Consider the following 14,202-nt stretch of genomic DNA (forward strand, 5'->3'; position numbering starts at 1 on the left):
TCTATGTCTTCAAACGATCAGATGTTGCTTATGGCAGCGTCACATTTAGGCAATTCAGGTGACGAAGTAAGAGTCGACCCCTCGGAGCTGCACCTGTTCTGCGTTCTGCAGATATGCTCTCATCATCACGACTTCCTCCTAATTAAAATGCGTCGACCTCCGAGCATCAATCATTGGCGGTTTGCCACGCTTTTAATGAAGTGATGTCAGAGTATGTGAATTTGGCAGATACCATTCATAGCTCTTCTAGAAATTCACACGCGTGTGTCAGTGCTTGGGGCGGAAATATCACTTTCATGCATATGAATATGAGGCACTCGACATAGACAGCGGCATTATCATGTCAGGGTGGGCACTGAATAAGTCAGCCCCCAAAAAGTGTATACGGTAAGTGTTGATGTCCGTTGCAGTGAGACTGTAATAGTGGATGTTAACATTTAAATGCAGTTGAGTTTGTGGAAATTGGGTCAGGAAATGTTGAGACCGTGACTGTCATTCCCGCCTTGATCATATTCCACTTTTGAACCACTGGCTTTTTTTTTTTTCTTCTTTTCTTTTCTCAAGGACATTAAAGTGGTTGGAACTTGAAAGACAAAGTTTGAAAGCCTTTCCTATCATTATCTTTCATCTCATACAGCAAACAAACGAGCGAATCAGTTTGCGATGAAAGTAAGTCATCAGCCTTTTCGCTACCACTTTAGGTCACAGGGGTAATTAATTTGTGCAGAATAGACAGTGAAATCCTGATGTGGACACTCCCTGACTCCCCGAGCCATCATCTTAGCGCGGAGCCTCTTCGGATGAAAAGGCTTTCTTTTATCCCCCTCTCTGCTCACCCTGTTGTCTGATGTCTCGTGTCTCAGGGCTCGGAGAGTAATAGAGATCAACAGATTGCTGTTAGAGGCCAACCGATGGCAGCTTTTATGAATAGGCTGCCTCCACGGTTCACACGTTTTGGTAGTGTTCGCCTGTGCCGCTGTCAGGGGCGGATGAATCCATTTTAAATGACCAGACTGTAAAACATTTACATGGCTGACAAAGCGATTGCTAGGACGGGTTTTGAAAACATGAAGCGTTTGTCCCAAGTGCGAGTGTCCAATTGCGATGACGGTTCAATGCGCAGCCTGAGGTATTTAGTGTCATGCAAACACTGACATAAGATGGCGTGAGTGTGCAACTGGAAAATAAAGTTCGGCTGGCTCTTATTTGTAATTTTTTTTACTTTAATTTTTTTCATTTGGAGACACTGTGCGGCGTAATTTATTCAGAGCATCTCTCACAATTATTCCCTCAAAGGAAGAGCATTCCAAAAATACCCAGGAGCAGGGATTTGAAATCTCTCTGTTTTATTATTAAAAGCCAACATTTGCTCATGACATTTGCATCCTAATAACTGTGAGATAAGTTGGAGCTAAGATGACACTCGAAACCCAATCTCCATAATGAGATTTATAGGGGGGAAAAAGTGTCGCCGTTAACGGTTTAGGACACGCAGAAAGAGGAGCAGTGTAGGCAAACGTGTCGGAGGCGCGCAGCTGATGTATTCACATCAGTATGCTCCGCCGTGCCTTTCAGCGGTGCAAAAACTGGAGGCCTTCGGATAACTGGGAAAGTAAGAAAGCGCAATCTTTCACTTGTCTGTGTTTCTTTTTTTCCTTTTTTTGGCCATTTGATAGACTATAGTGTAGTTTCTTATTAATTTCATCCCTCTCATTTATCTTAACGCACTGCTGCTTGTGTGTAGTCAGAGGAAGCCAGACCATCAGTCAGTTCAATGTGCCAGGAAGAGTCAGTTTGAGCAAAGATAATAGCTCATTTCTTCCCTTCATTGGCCCCCTCACACCAAAACAAGCCAAACATTTATCTGCTGCTTTATCGGAAATATCTTGGTGGTGTGTGTCAAGGCAGTTATACACAGATCAGGCATAACAGAAGTGAATAACATTGATCATCTTGTGACAATTCATTGTTCTGTTGGGAAACTCATGTGAATGCACGATCCACCTAAACCAGACAATTCAACCCCCACCTTATAGCGATGACACTCCAGCAGGATGCACACACAAAAACGGTTTAGAGACAACTCAAAAAACATGAAAAACACCACAAGATGTTGACCTGGCCTCCAAATTCACTAGATCCCAAACTGATCAAGTATCTGTGGGATAATCCACAGAGGCCCCTCCCCTCAACCCATATGACTCAAAGGCCCCCCACTAACAACATTCTGTTACCAGACACCACAGGACACCATCAGAAGGCCCATGTCCATCCATCCTCTGATGAGTCACGACTGTCTTGGAGCCAGAATGGAGACCTACACAATATTAGGAAGGTGGTCATAATGTTATGCCTGATAGGTATACATAACTGTTTATTAGTGGCAGGAGGAGTGCATCTCATTATCAATTCACAACTTTTTTTGGGACCTCATTTGAGACCACGCAGATATAAATTACAGTTTAGTCCTTGAGAAAATCAATTGGGAGTCTCCCCAGAGACCAAAAATGTTTTTTTTTCGCCGCGTGCAGTCGGCTCTTTGTGTCAGAAATGCATAATCCCTCCAGCTCAGACGAATCCAAGGAGCCGGCACAGTGCTTTATTACATGTTGGGGATGTGTCTGACAATCGGCCTGCTTTCTGTTTTGTCTCAGCAGGTTCGGGTACAAGCAGCCAATCCCTTCATGTCTCTCTAGCAGACATGATCCCCGTTACGCAGTGTTAAGCGCACTTAACTCTACAGGAGTGCGAGTGTTTCGAACTCATCGTCCTCATAGGATATCCGATGGAGAGCGGAGACGCTGTTTAAATGTCACCTACTTGTTTAGAAAGATCAAATGCTTTTAGCAAAGATTTTTTTGTGGTTTTCGGGATGTTATTGACATTTCTTTCCCGGCGCTTTTGCATTTTATGTGTCATTGCGTGTCCACACATGGACACTTACTGCCCTTGTGAAACCTGTCTAGCTGATTAGACCGGCGACCGGCGGTTCTCAATGTTTAATGGTCCCCCCCCAACCCCCTCTCTCTTTCTCTCTAACTGACAGGAGAACAGTGAAAGTGCTGGAAAGGACAAAGCCCGGATTCTCCACACCTGTGATTGGATGTGAGCTTTTATTGACCCGAGACCATTAAAATGGAGTTGCTATGGAAACTTGCACTGCTGCTGTCATTGGTGGAGTGTCTTGCAGGTAAGCCTCCTAAACATGGACTTTTTTTATGTTGCTGTATAGGATCTATGAATTGTTATTTATAGATTTTCGTGTGTGTTACTGACACTTAAACCAAAAGAAAAAAAAGGTTCTCACGGAAAGGAGCACCCTTTCTGACAATTTTACAAATGTAGAAAAGGTTCACATTGTTATCTTTTCATTGGCAGCTCAAGGCAGGAAATCATTTTTTTCAGGTGTGCATAGAAACTCTTGTCTTTTTTTTCCCGGGCAGTGAACCCCCGTTGGAAAAGAGGAAACCAGGTGTCTATGTCGTTCAAAGAGGCTGCTATCCAACAGTTGAATGTGCAGTCATTCATTTTAAAGTGCTGCCTCGATTGTTGTCCTAATTGAGATTGCACCAGCAGTAGCAGCGCAGGAATCTTGTCATTGATCTTGCTTTTAATGAGAGACCTAATTTCTTCCCTTACAAGATGTTCAGGGTCAAACGCGGGCTCTCTCCAGAATGTCAGAGTCGGAAGCTGAGAACAAGATGAATGAGGCCTTTGTTGCGCGAGCCCAGTATCTTGAGGAATGAGTAATCTTTCATGTAGCCTTGCTCAAAATCAGCAGCCCCTCCTCACAGCTGGGACCCGAAAATAATTAGTGTGTGTGAGGGCTCGTGGCTGTCTGTCGCTGTGTGTATTTGTTTGTGCATGCAGGCTTTTTTTTTTTTTTTTTTTTTTTTTTTCCAAAAGCACGACAGCGTGTCGCCACCTAAATTTGCCTACATGGCAATTAGCACCACTTATCACCAAATCCACCACACGTCAGTGGATGTCTAACGAGGCTTTCCTCTGCGGAATCACTTTGGGATTAGGATCCACGCGCCAGTCCTGGATCACGGCTTATGTCCTGCCTAAATATTCTCTTAAGTATATGCAGTCGATTGAACGCCTCAGAGGCTGAGGGAGACCCAGCCACAGATCCAACAGAGCTGCCTCGCGGAGACGATTCGAGTTTGCGGTCCAAAATGTGCCCTTGAAACCATTGGCTGCTGAAACCGCAGCTTAGAATAGTTATCTATTCAAAGCAATTTAGTGCTCTGTGAAAGGGGAGGGCAAATCATTTATGAAGCTTATTGTTTTGTGCCCTTCTTGCTTCACTTTTGAGACTCGCAGACTTGGTAGCACAGAGTAGCTGGGCATTAATATTCAGAAGGGGGTTACATTACACGTTCTCGGCTCGCAAGAACGCGCATGTCGCGATATAGCTGTGAAAGCCTCTGTGCCCCGAACGACACACGCATTTGTATGCAGACCTTTGACGCCAGGTAGAGACAGCCCAGCGTGAGAGCGTAAAATGGTTGTTTCCAGGTAGGCATCAACACCGTGGGAGAGCAGCAGAGCCAAGGGGGGGGGGTCATGCCTATAGAACGTTCACCCGGAGTTAACCACCTCACCCTGCCGGTCCCTCTGTAAGTGTAGGGGTGTGCAATTCACACAACGCACGAGTAAGAGAGAGCAAGAGGTGGGGGTGGAAGTGGTCTACCGCCACAGTTTCCAACGCTGCCGGTCTCCATTATATGAAAAAGTATTCCAGTCGTTACTCGTTTGCACAATCCCAAATATGTTTAACCAAGAAAGGGACGTTTTAATAAAAGAACTCATTAAAAGCCAAGTTTGCAGAGAGAGAAGATTGAATTTCTATTTAATTAACACACAACAATATTCTAAAACATTCAGATATATCAAAGAGGTAATATTCAAGTCATTAGGAAAAAGTAAGCCCCCAAGAAAGGAAATAAAGGCTCACTGGTGTCGCGCTTGCACTTGCACATCCCTCCTTGTTGTACAATCACTTGCCAAAAACCATAAATCCTTTGATGCAAAAATATTGATTTCACAAGACTTTGCTACAAGCCCTATGAGTTTACAAGCTTAAAAATATTTAGCGGGAGTGCAATCACAGTAAACATCTGTAGCTGGCACCCAAGGGCTACAATTTAGCACCGCTGGGAACGTGAACGCAAACACGTTCAGTAAGACTGCCGTAACCCGCCAATCAATTGTTTTGTTCTCTCGGAATAATTCGGAATGAATTTTCGGTGGGCAGCATGGTTATTTTCGGTGGGTGTGTACAGTTTCAGAGAATGCCGTTTCGGAATAAGGCCTCGGATAATTGAATGAAAGATCCCCCCGAAAAAATAAATACTCCGGGAAGTGTTGAAAGTGAGTGATATGATTAGATGTCTCGACTGCAGAAATCACTCACCTCTGAGTGTTTTTGTGGCAATCAGGAAAAAGCATTCAACAAAAGCTTTAATGGGTTTTTAAAGTGCACAGCTAAAGTGGCGCTGCACAGCAGTTACCGTTGCGTCGCGTGGGATAATCAAAATATTGCTCGTGTGACTGTTTTGTTGAGTTTGTGATCGAGGCTCCTGGAAACCTGTAAAACATCCCCGCCTTAAAAGACGGGTTTGCATTGCACAAGCCTGTCAATTCAATACCCATATGTAGATTTCAAATGTTTCAAGACTTCTGCTCCTTCTTCTTAAAATTCAGAGCACAACAATTTGCAGTGCACAAAAAAAGCTGCCGCTCGTTATTATGAACTTGACTTCGCATTAAACACCTGTAGCTGGAAAAACATAAGCTGACGCAAGACAAGGGTCATTTTTGGCATTTGTGTGTCTGAATTATTCAAAGAAAGAACTGTTAGAACTGTGAGATGATGCTCTGCTGTTTCAGGTGATAATTGGACTGAATAATAGAAAAAAAAAAAAAAAAAATTACCTTCTGCTCTCTTTAATTAAATAATTATAGCTACAGTGAAAAAATTCAATACTTTTTTGTGAGTCACTTCAGAAAGTGAAACTCTGTCATATATTATTTAAATTTATTACACATACACTGAAATATTTCAAGCCTTTATTTCTTGTAATTTTTTCATGATTATGCCTCAAAGATAATGAAACCCCAAAACTGAGTGTCTCTAAAGGGCTATTTTAAACACAAATGTCAGGCTTCTAAAAAAGTTTGTTAATTTCTATGCACTCAAAACTCAGTTCAACTTCCTTTTGCATGGATTGCTGCGTCAACGAGGCGTGGCATGGAGGTGATCAGCCTGTGGCAACGCTGAGGGTGTAATGGAAGCCCAGGTTGCTTTGATAGATAGTGGCCTATGGGTCGTCTGCATTGTAGGGTCTCTCACATTGTGTTTGACAACAGCCCATAGGTCTTCAATAGGAGACTGTTGAAGACCTATGGGCTATTGATTGATTAGACATTTTTACATATATTTTTAATTTCCCCCCACAAATTTATTTTTCTTTAAATACACGTTAACATGAATCCAACATATTTCAGTAAAGGGATAAGGGATAGCTTAATATTGAATGGAAAATTATGATAATAATGTATATTTATAAATAGCCCTAAGCCGAGTTTAATATAGAACACATGTAGTAGGTAGGGGGTATCTACTTAATCTCTCCATCAGCTTGGGGGTATAGGGTTCAGCTCAGGCGAGTTTACAGCACAGTATCACCAAAGCTGGTCACTGAACCAGCCTTTGGTACCTTTGCGGACAAGTCCTGGTGGAAAGTGACCATGTCAGCAGAAAAGAAGCATGAAGTGCTCTAACGCATCCTGGTAGATGACTGTGTTGACCGTGGACTTCAGAAAACACAGTGGACCAACACCAGCAGATGACCTGACACCCAAGCAACGCTCGCCACTCTTCCTCCAGATTCTGGCACCTTAGTTCCCAAATGACATGCAAAATGTACTTTCATCTGAAAAGAGGACGTTGGACCGCTGAGCAACAGTCCGGTTGTTTTTCTCCTCAGCCCAGGCAGGCTAAGGCGCTCCTGACGTTAGGAGCGGCTCGCCTTGAGATATTTGAGATAATATTCTAATTCTTTCAGACACAGAATTGTGGGTTTTCATTATCTGTAAGCCATAATCCTCGAAGAAATTAAGGTTTGAAATATTCCACTCGCAATGTGTAATGAATATGCGAGTTTCACTTTCTGAAATGACTGATGAAAAATATTTTTCTCTCTTTGAGCTGTACCTAAAAGTAAAGTCGGTTTTGCTGCTGCCGGAATTCCGTGACCTGTGATATTAAACCACTGCAGCGACTACAGGTATCACAGAATCAACTAGGACTGCAATGTTTGAGAGTTATTTCAGAAAAAAAAGAGTACTCACTTACTTGGAAATAATATGTAGATCCATTCAGTACAGACAGGAAGAACGATTACGGCAACTGCTTTAAGACGCATAGGGTTCTGTAAGTACAGTTTTAAGATCGGATTAAAAATAAATGTCATTCTATCCTTAAATATGACAGAGCCAGCTGTGGACCATATAAAGAAAACAGGCTAGACGTAACACATGTCTTAATGGTGTAGTAAAAATGAAGGGCTGCTTATTGCAGCATTATAATCCCAAAGTAAAAAAAAAAAAGCACTATAGATGAGAGGAGTTTCAAATATTGACTTATCTCTCTGATCATCGCGGCGTGGCAAAGCCTTTTAGGAATCCTCAGTCAGGGATTTTCTTGCATCTTTGAAGTTGTGTACATGTTAAACTATTCCTCTGTGGATCTTCCTCCCATAGCTTGGGTCTATTTATGCTCCATTCAGGAGTGAACATTTAAATGTATTCACAGCGTAGCGTTAATTATGGATCTGGAATGGCTGTAACATATATTTTTATAACGGGAAGAATAAAATAACCTGAAGCGCTCCCGCAAGCTTCCATTACAGGCACATTTCTGTTTGTCTCTCGATATGGACGTTACCAGTCCATTACATTAGGTTAATGTGGACATTTCATCTTTATTATGTAACATAATGACAAAGGCACGGCATGAATAATACTCAAACACATTTATAATAATCAGAAAGCATTAAATATTTATTACATTCATTTATTTACTTCCCAGTATGTGTGTGTGTGTATATATATATATATATATATATATATATCTAGACAGTACATTCACACATACAGTGTTTGTTTTTTTGTTTTTTTATTTATTTAATGTCATTTGCAGTCCTGGTAAGGGTAAGAGAAACCAATGCTATGTATTTGTTTCACGTATTATTTAAAGAGGTTTGTACCTCTTAAAATAATGCGTAGTGTTTACAAAGAACAAATCCACTTTACGTTGTCAGAAACAGATCCCAGTAATGGTCAAAAGAGGCGCTCCTTTAGTAGATATGGTCAAAAAACATAATGGTGCCGTTTTAAATTGTGATAAATGCTTCCATTAGCGTGTGCCGTGGCATCGGTGAGTGACAAATAACCTTCTAACCAAAGCTGTGGAGGAAAACATGGGGGATATTGCAACAATTACATGACAAATGGTGTTGCCAGAAGAAATATGCTCCTGTGTTTATGTAGACATTCAATATAGAGAACAACGACAAATAATGGTTTTAATTTGCCAACCCCACGCATGGAGTTGGACCCAATCAATCCTTCGTTTCCCCGGTGAACAAAGCCTCGGATACCTTTGATGCAAGGGGTGTTTCAAATGCACTTGCTTTGATTAGCTGGAGAATGGTGCAACTCGGTTTGATATTGGTTGGGAATGTCGCATTGCCCCCCTCTGAGTGTATAACTGAAAATGTAATTGGATTAATTAACAAGGCTGCAGTGCAGTTCACTTAGCCGATAGTCACCGCAGTGAAGTATGGCCTGACATGTCTATTATTAGTTTGACTCTTGGTTTATTTCCTCTCTCTTGTTTCTATATCTGTTGCAGCAGGATGTGCAGCAGCCTACCATAGCTCATAAAATTATTAACTGTTTCATTATTTAATATCCACTGGAGTAGCTGTGTGCAAAAGCACAAATATTTCAGGCGTTTAGGTGAGATGTGATCGAGCCTTGAAACCCTCCATCTGCTCGGGAGTAACATCTGCTGCCCCTGAATGAGACACCTTAAAGATGCACCTTATCGGCCCGGACAGAGAGGGGAAGCGGCTTTAAAAAGCAAGATTGGCTTTTTTTTTTTATTTGATGCATAAAATCCGGAGCTGAAACGAATGGATTTGAGGCCTCACAAACGGCCGATACCTCCCCCGCAGACGACTCCCCATGTGCCTGTTTATTCATGCTGAGGTAAGCTGGAGGAATTCATTTGCTGTCACAGAGTATTGAATTTGAGATTAGTTTTTATTTCTGCTTCTAAAACAGCTCCCTCTGCCTTCCGCCGGTGCGTCGACGGCAACTCCTGCGTTGTCTGAGGAGCCTCCGAACTCATGCGCGCATCTCCATCTGCCACCAGGTGACATACAAGAGATACGAGTGGAGGCGGGCCGGTTCTTTTTAAACAACCCTTTCATAATGACCTCCATATCTGGCCCGTGAGAGTTCGCTTCCTGTTAGGATTTGGGATGAGTGCACTTTTCAGATAGGTAGCATTTTACTTTCTGCATTCTCGGGCTCCGGGGGGTGGACCTGCCATCAATTTCTCACATTCTGCAATCCACCTTCATATCTCAAACGGGGTAACCATCCGTAAGCCAGAGTGTCACTATTGACTTTAAATTTTAAACTTCCACTTTGGTCCAGATTGGATTTCCAGGATGCGTCTATTGTCTTGGCACTGTCGAGGTGTGTACCAGCACCCCATCGCTTGATTACCAGAGAGCGACACAGAAAAATTATTCTGCATTCCCTAGCGTGTCTTACTTTAATTGCCATCAGGGCAGTGAAATGGTTTCAGAGAGTTTGCATCAGTCCCCAGGCACAGCCCAAGGAGCTCAATCCCTCCTTGTTATTCAGACATGTATTCGCCCTTTATAATAACGGTTGCCAGCAAGTTTAGTTAGACGCTACCATAACTTAGAGTATGGGCGTGGTTAATTTATCAGTTTGAACACTGAGCTAGCGTTACGTAGCGCATGTGCAAATCATACAAATGCTATGTGAAAGGCATGTTTTTGTGTTTTTTGGTCGTCTTTATTGTGCTTGCGGGAGGGGTCATTCAAGTTCTGTTGAGCGTTTGTTTGTGACTTTTGCGTAACGCCGAGGCACAAGTGGTAATTGCCTGGTGCCACACGTTGCGTGTGCACAGGAAATCAATCACTGCGCCTTTCACATTTTTCCACATTCTTAACCACAAGGTGAGGAAAATAATTTGAGAGTAGGCCGTGTTGTACGTGTGTATATATATTTTCTTTTCTAATTCCGTTTCCTTTGTTGACAAAGAAAGATCTATAACGGGGTGAAATAATGAAGCAGTTGAATTGCTAAAGTGCTAATAAAAAAAGTGTATTAATAATGAATTATTAATACTGAGTCGCTCTTTTGAAGATTTCCTGGAATTTCTTATATCCAAAGTACTCCTGCAAATATATGAATGACTCTTATGAAGATTTTCATAATATATTCACTGTGGTAGACCATAGCATACATAATGAATGTGTTGCATATTAATAAAACACAAATGCTGAGTGTGGCGCATGGAAGATGTTGTATGTGTGCGCGTGCATGTGTGTGAATGTATGCATGTCATGTACACACTGCATGCATGTCAATATAAGTAAAATAATTCATCGCTTTGATAAGACACAGCGGCTCCTCTCATGAGCGCCACAGACTCCGTCGTCCTTCCAGGTTTGTGTACAACAAGTGTAAGTATTTTGTCCTGTGATAATCAATCACCTCTCATTGCCGCTTCAAGGGACACGCCTCGCGTAACAAAGATTATAATTAGACGGCCTCTTATTCGGTGTAACTTTCCGCGCGGTTTACCCTTGCATTGAGGAACAAGCGGCGCGCAAGGTCCCTTGTCAAACATCCTCACCCTTTTTCGGAGAGTTATTTTGAGTCCTGAGGATAAATCTGTGCTCGCCGCAGCCTGGGCTCCAGAGACTTGAAAAAGATACCTGCTTCCCATATGAATTAGTTAACAGAGTGTGCTGTCTTCTTACAGAAATGCAAATGCGGGCTGAGGAATCCAGATGAATTCCCCTCTTACATCTCAGAAAGAAATGTTTACCATAATGCAGGACTGTCTATGCGATGGGGTCAGTTTTAGGTTTTCCCTGCACCTGCATTCACTAATGCGTCTTTGTAATTAAACAGGAACTAGACAAACTGATGTGCTTTTTCTTCAAAAACAAGGAATCGACAATCAAAATAATAGCTCATTTAGAGAGATATGTGTTTGTTGCATACAATATGTGTGTGTTTCGACACATGATGAGTAACTATGATAACAGCTGGTGTACATGTAGTATCTGCATAGAAAAACTCAAATTGATTTGCAGGCAACACTTGTGGCGTGTTGTATTGTGGTTTGATTGCACTAAAAGTAATAATCTGTAGTTAGGATAAAATAAAAAAAAAAAATAAAAATAACAATTTCGCCTTCCAACTCATCACAACAAATCTGCTAAAGTCCCAAAAGGCAGATGCGACTTGATGGTTCAAATGAGACGAGCAGATTTAATTTAAAACGAGCCCATATTACTCTTGGTATTTTCTTCTTTTCGTGCCATTTTACGTCAGCTTTTTCCATTCGTAGACATCCTCTGGGAGGGTCGCGATAAGGGTTTGGATGGAATTTTGCTCTGGTGCGGTGGCAGTGTGGCGAACCTTTGACAAGTCCGTCCATTCAGATGTTTGGATTGAAGTTTTATGAAGGTTACCAGTTGATTATGCAGTACCTCAGGGACCTCGCAAGTTTTTTTATGACTGAGATGAAAAAATGCTTGTGGGCTGGGCGCGCATGGCGGACGGATCCATGCCAAAACAGAGATATATAGTGATTCACCCTTCCCTCGCGCAGCGCTCCCCCCTCCCTCCCTTGCTTCCTTCCTTCCTTCCTTCCTTTTGTAAGCCTTTCGATATTTGCTCGCCGGCCGAAAAAATATTAGAAGTGTTTTCCAGTCTCACAGCTACATCAAAGCTGATGTCGTTTCCTTGCTTCTCCTCCCAGGAAGCGGAGTCCTACTGAGGCCCATGTTCACCAAACAGCCTGGCAGTGTGGTGTTTCCCATTCAGCCTGGTGAGAATCGCAGAGAGGTGGTGTTTAGCTGTGAGGCCCAAGGACACCCACCGCCCTTCTACAGGTAACGACTGCAGACATGCATGTGTTTAGGTTTTTGTTGAACCTTCAGGAGATACCCCAGAGCTTTCACATGCAAACACTGACAGACACTAAATGTAATTCCGCTAGAAAAGCGTGGATTTGAGGACCGTATGCTGCTCCTTACCGCCTGCAGCCTTGGGCCTCACTGTCAGTCATGGTTAATGAGAAGATGATTAATTAATTGCCCTCAGTTTTTTAGCTGTATTGTATATTTTCATCGGCGGCTGAACATTGATCTGCGGGATTCACTTCGAGAGCTTCCTGTTTTCAGCATCGCTGACCGGCAAAAAGATCAAGTGACCCAAGAGAATCATGCACCAAAACTATTTATCATGACACAGATTGAGTGATGAATAGAAATATCAGTGGAGTACATTTCACATACGAGAAACGATTTGGCAGCGCTTCATATCTCTGCTTTAGGCTTTCTGCAAAGCACCTCGACTAAAGGCTGCACCGACATCGCCACAGGGCATGTGATCCGGAGGTTATCACTTTATGATAAACGTGACGCAAATAAGTTGATGGATTGCGGTGCAGAAAATCGGTTACCGCTGCTCGTTCTTGTTCAGTCCGCTGGCTCCGTTTTGTTGAGTACTCCCCCAGCAATTGTCGTTAGAACCAGCTTCACGCCCAGTTCCTCTTGCTCTGAAATGATGATGAATTAAAATGAACGTCAAACAATGATTTGCTTTTAAATGCATCAAGTGCATAAGCTATTAATTCATAATCTGTCAAATGGAGCTACGCAGCTCTTGCACTCCTGTCAGTGTAATTAAATGCAAATCGCAAAACCAAGCGTTTACTGTGTAATAGGTCGAAACGATCCCTCATAACATCGGCATATGCGCCCGTTAATGTAGCTTGAAGATCCTTGGTGTTATGCCTAATGGACGCAAATTGAAATGAATGGACAGGATCTCGTATCACGTCGACCGGCTGGAATACTTTATAAGCAATTGGCCACTTTTTCACTGTCTGGCTACTTTTTCAATGAAAACCGGTTTACGAGTTTGGATCTCCAAAATTGCCCTGCCCTTCTGAGTTCAAGTTCTGAGAGTGTGCCCGGCTCTGTATGAAATCAAATTTGGTTTTAATTAGCTCTTTAATTACAGCAAGTGCCACCAAGTGCGGCGGTTGATATATCACATTAAGGGGTGATTTTCAGATTGAGGACCGTCTGTTACAATATCCCACTTGTACCTCTTTTAATAATGGGACTGATATTTAGACGGACATATTGCTGTGTTCTCAGTTCAGGCAGCATACATCATGATGCTGTCATCACAACTGCCCTTTTGAACAAAGATCTTTTATGCCTGGTGTGGAGTTTTTGAATCGAGCTTTGTGGGCTTTACCGGTTGCTATTCGCTGCTGCAAATGTAGGCAGTTCTATTTCAGGGACACCAAGGACAGATTAATTTGTCTAAGAATACCAAACGACAACGATGCCACACCGAACCCCCACTCCAAGTTGTCACTGCTGCCCCTTGATTTGTCTCATCTGGAGCTCTTGGACCGGTTCCAGCTGCAATGCCAAATAACTAAATCAATCTAATCAGCCGATCTGCTGTTGAGCACCGCTCCGCTGCATATGTCCCCTCATTCCCCTCCCCTCTTCTACCGCGCCTCCCACTCCCTTTGTCTAAGTCTTTCGCGTTGGAAAAAGGAGAAAAAAATGACAGAAATAGAAACCTTTCGCTTCCTTCTTCTCAAAGGCTGTGAGGCTGTAATCAGTATGGAGGAGCCGACATTCAACCTAATTGTGCTCTATTTCACAAATGATTTCTTGTCCACTTTTGCGGTGTCACTTGTTAGGTTGTGGTTATTCCTTTTTATCTCCATTTCCGTTTTGATTTGAGAAGAGCCGTTTGTTACGCAGACTTTCCGTGATTGTAACTGACCAAATGCATCTGAATGCACTGTTTCTGACTTGA

General features: G+C 42.6%; 1 protein-coding gene across 4 annotated transcripts in view; it reads left to right on the forward strand.

Moving 5' to 3' along the window:
- Positions 1-14,202, forward strand: part of cntn3a.1 (contactin 3a, tandem duplicate 1) — an 86,037-nt gene that overhangs the window by 8,531 nt on the left and 63,304 nt on the right. For all 4 annotated transcript variants that reach the window (XM_047583305.1, XM_047583314.1, XM_047583332.1 and 1 more), the window contains exons 2-3: positions 3,047-3,190; positions 12,113-12,245. In XM_047583305.1, the coding sequence (XP_047439261.1) occupies positions 3,136-3,190; positions 12,113-12,245 (188 nt within the window). In that variant the 5' untranslated portion in view covers positions 3,047-3,135. The remainder of the gene's footprint in view (positions 1-3,046; positions 3,191-12,112; positions 12,246-14,202) is intronic.

The sequence above is a fragment of the Mugil cephalus genome, chromosome 1 (assembly GCF_022458985.1).
Source record: "Mugil cephalus isolate CIBA_MC_2020 chromosome 1, CIBA_Mcephalus_1.1, whole genome shotgun sequence".
Lineage (NCBI taxonomy): Eukaryota > Metazoa > Chordata > Actinopteri > Mugiliformes > Mugilidae > Mugil > Mugil cephalus.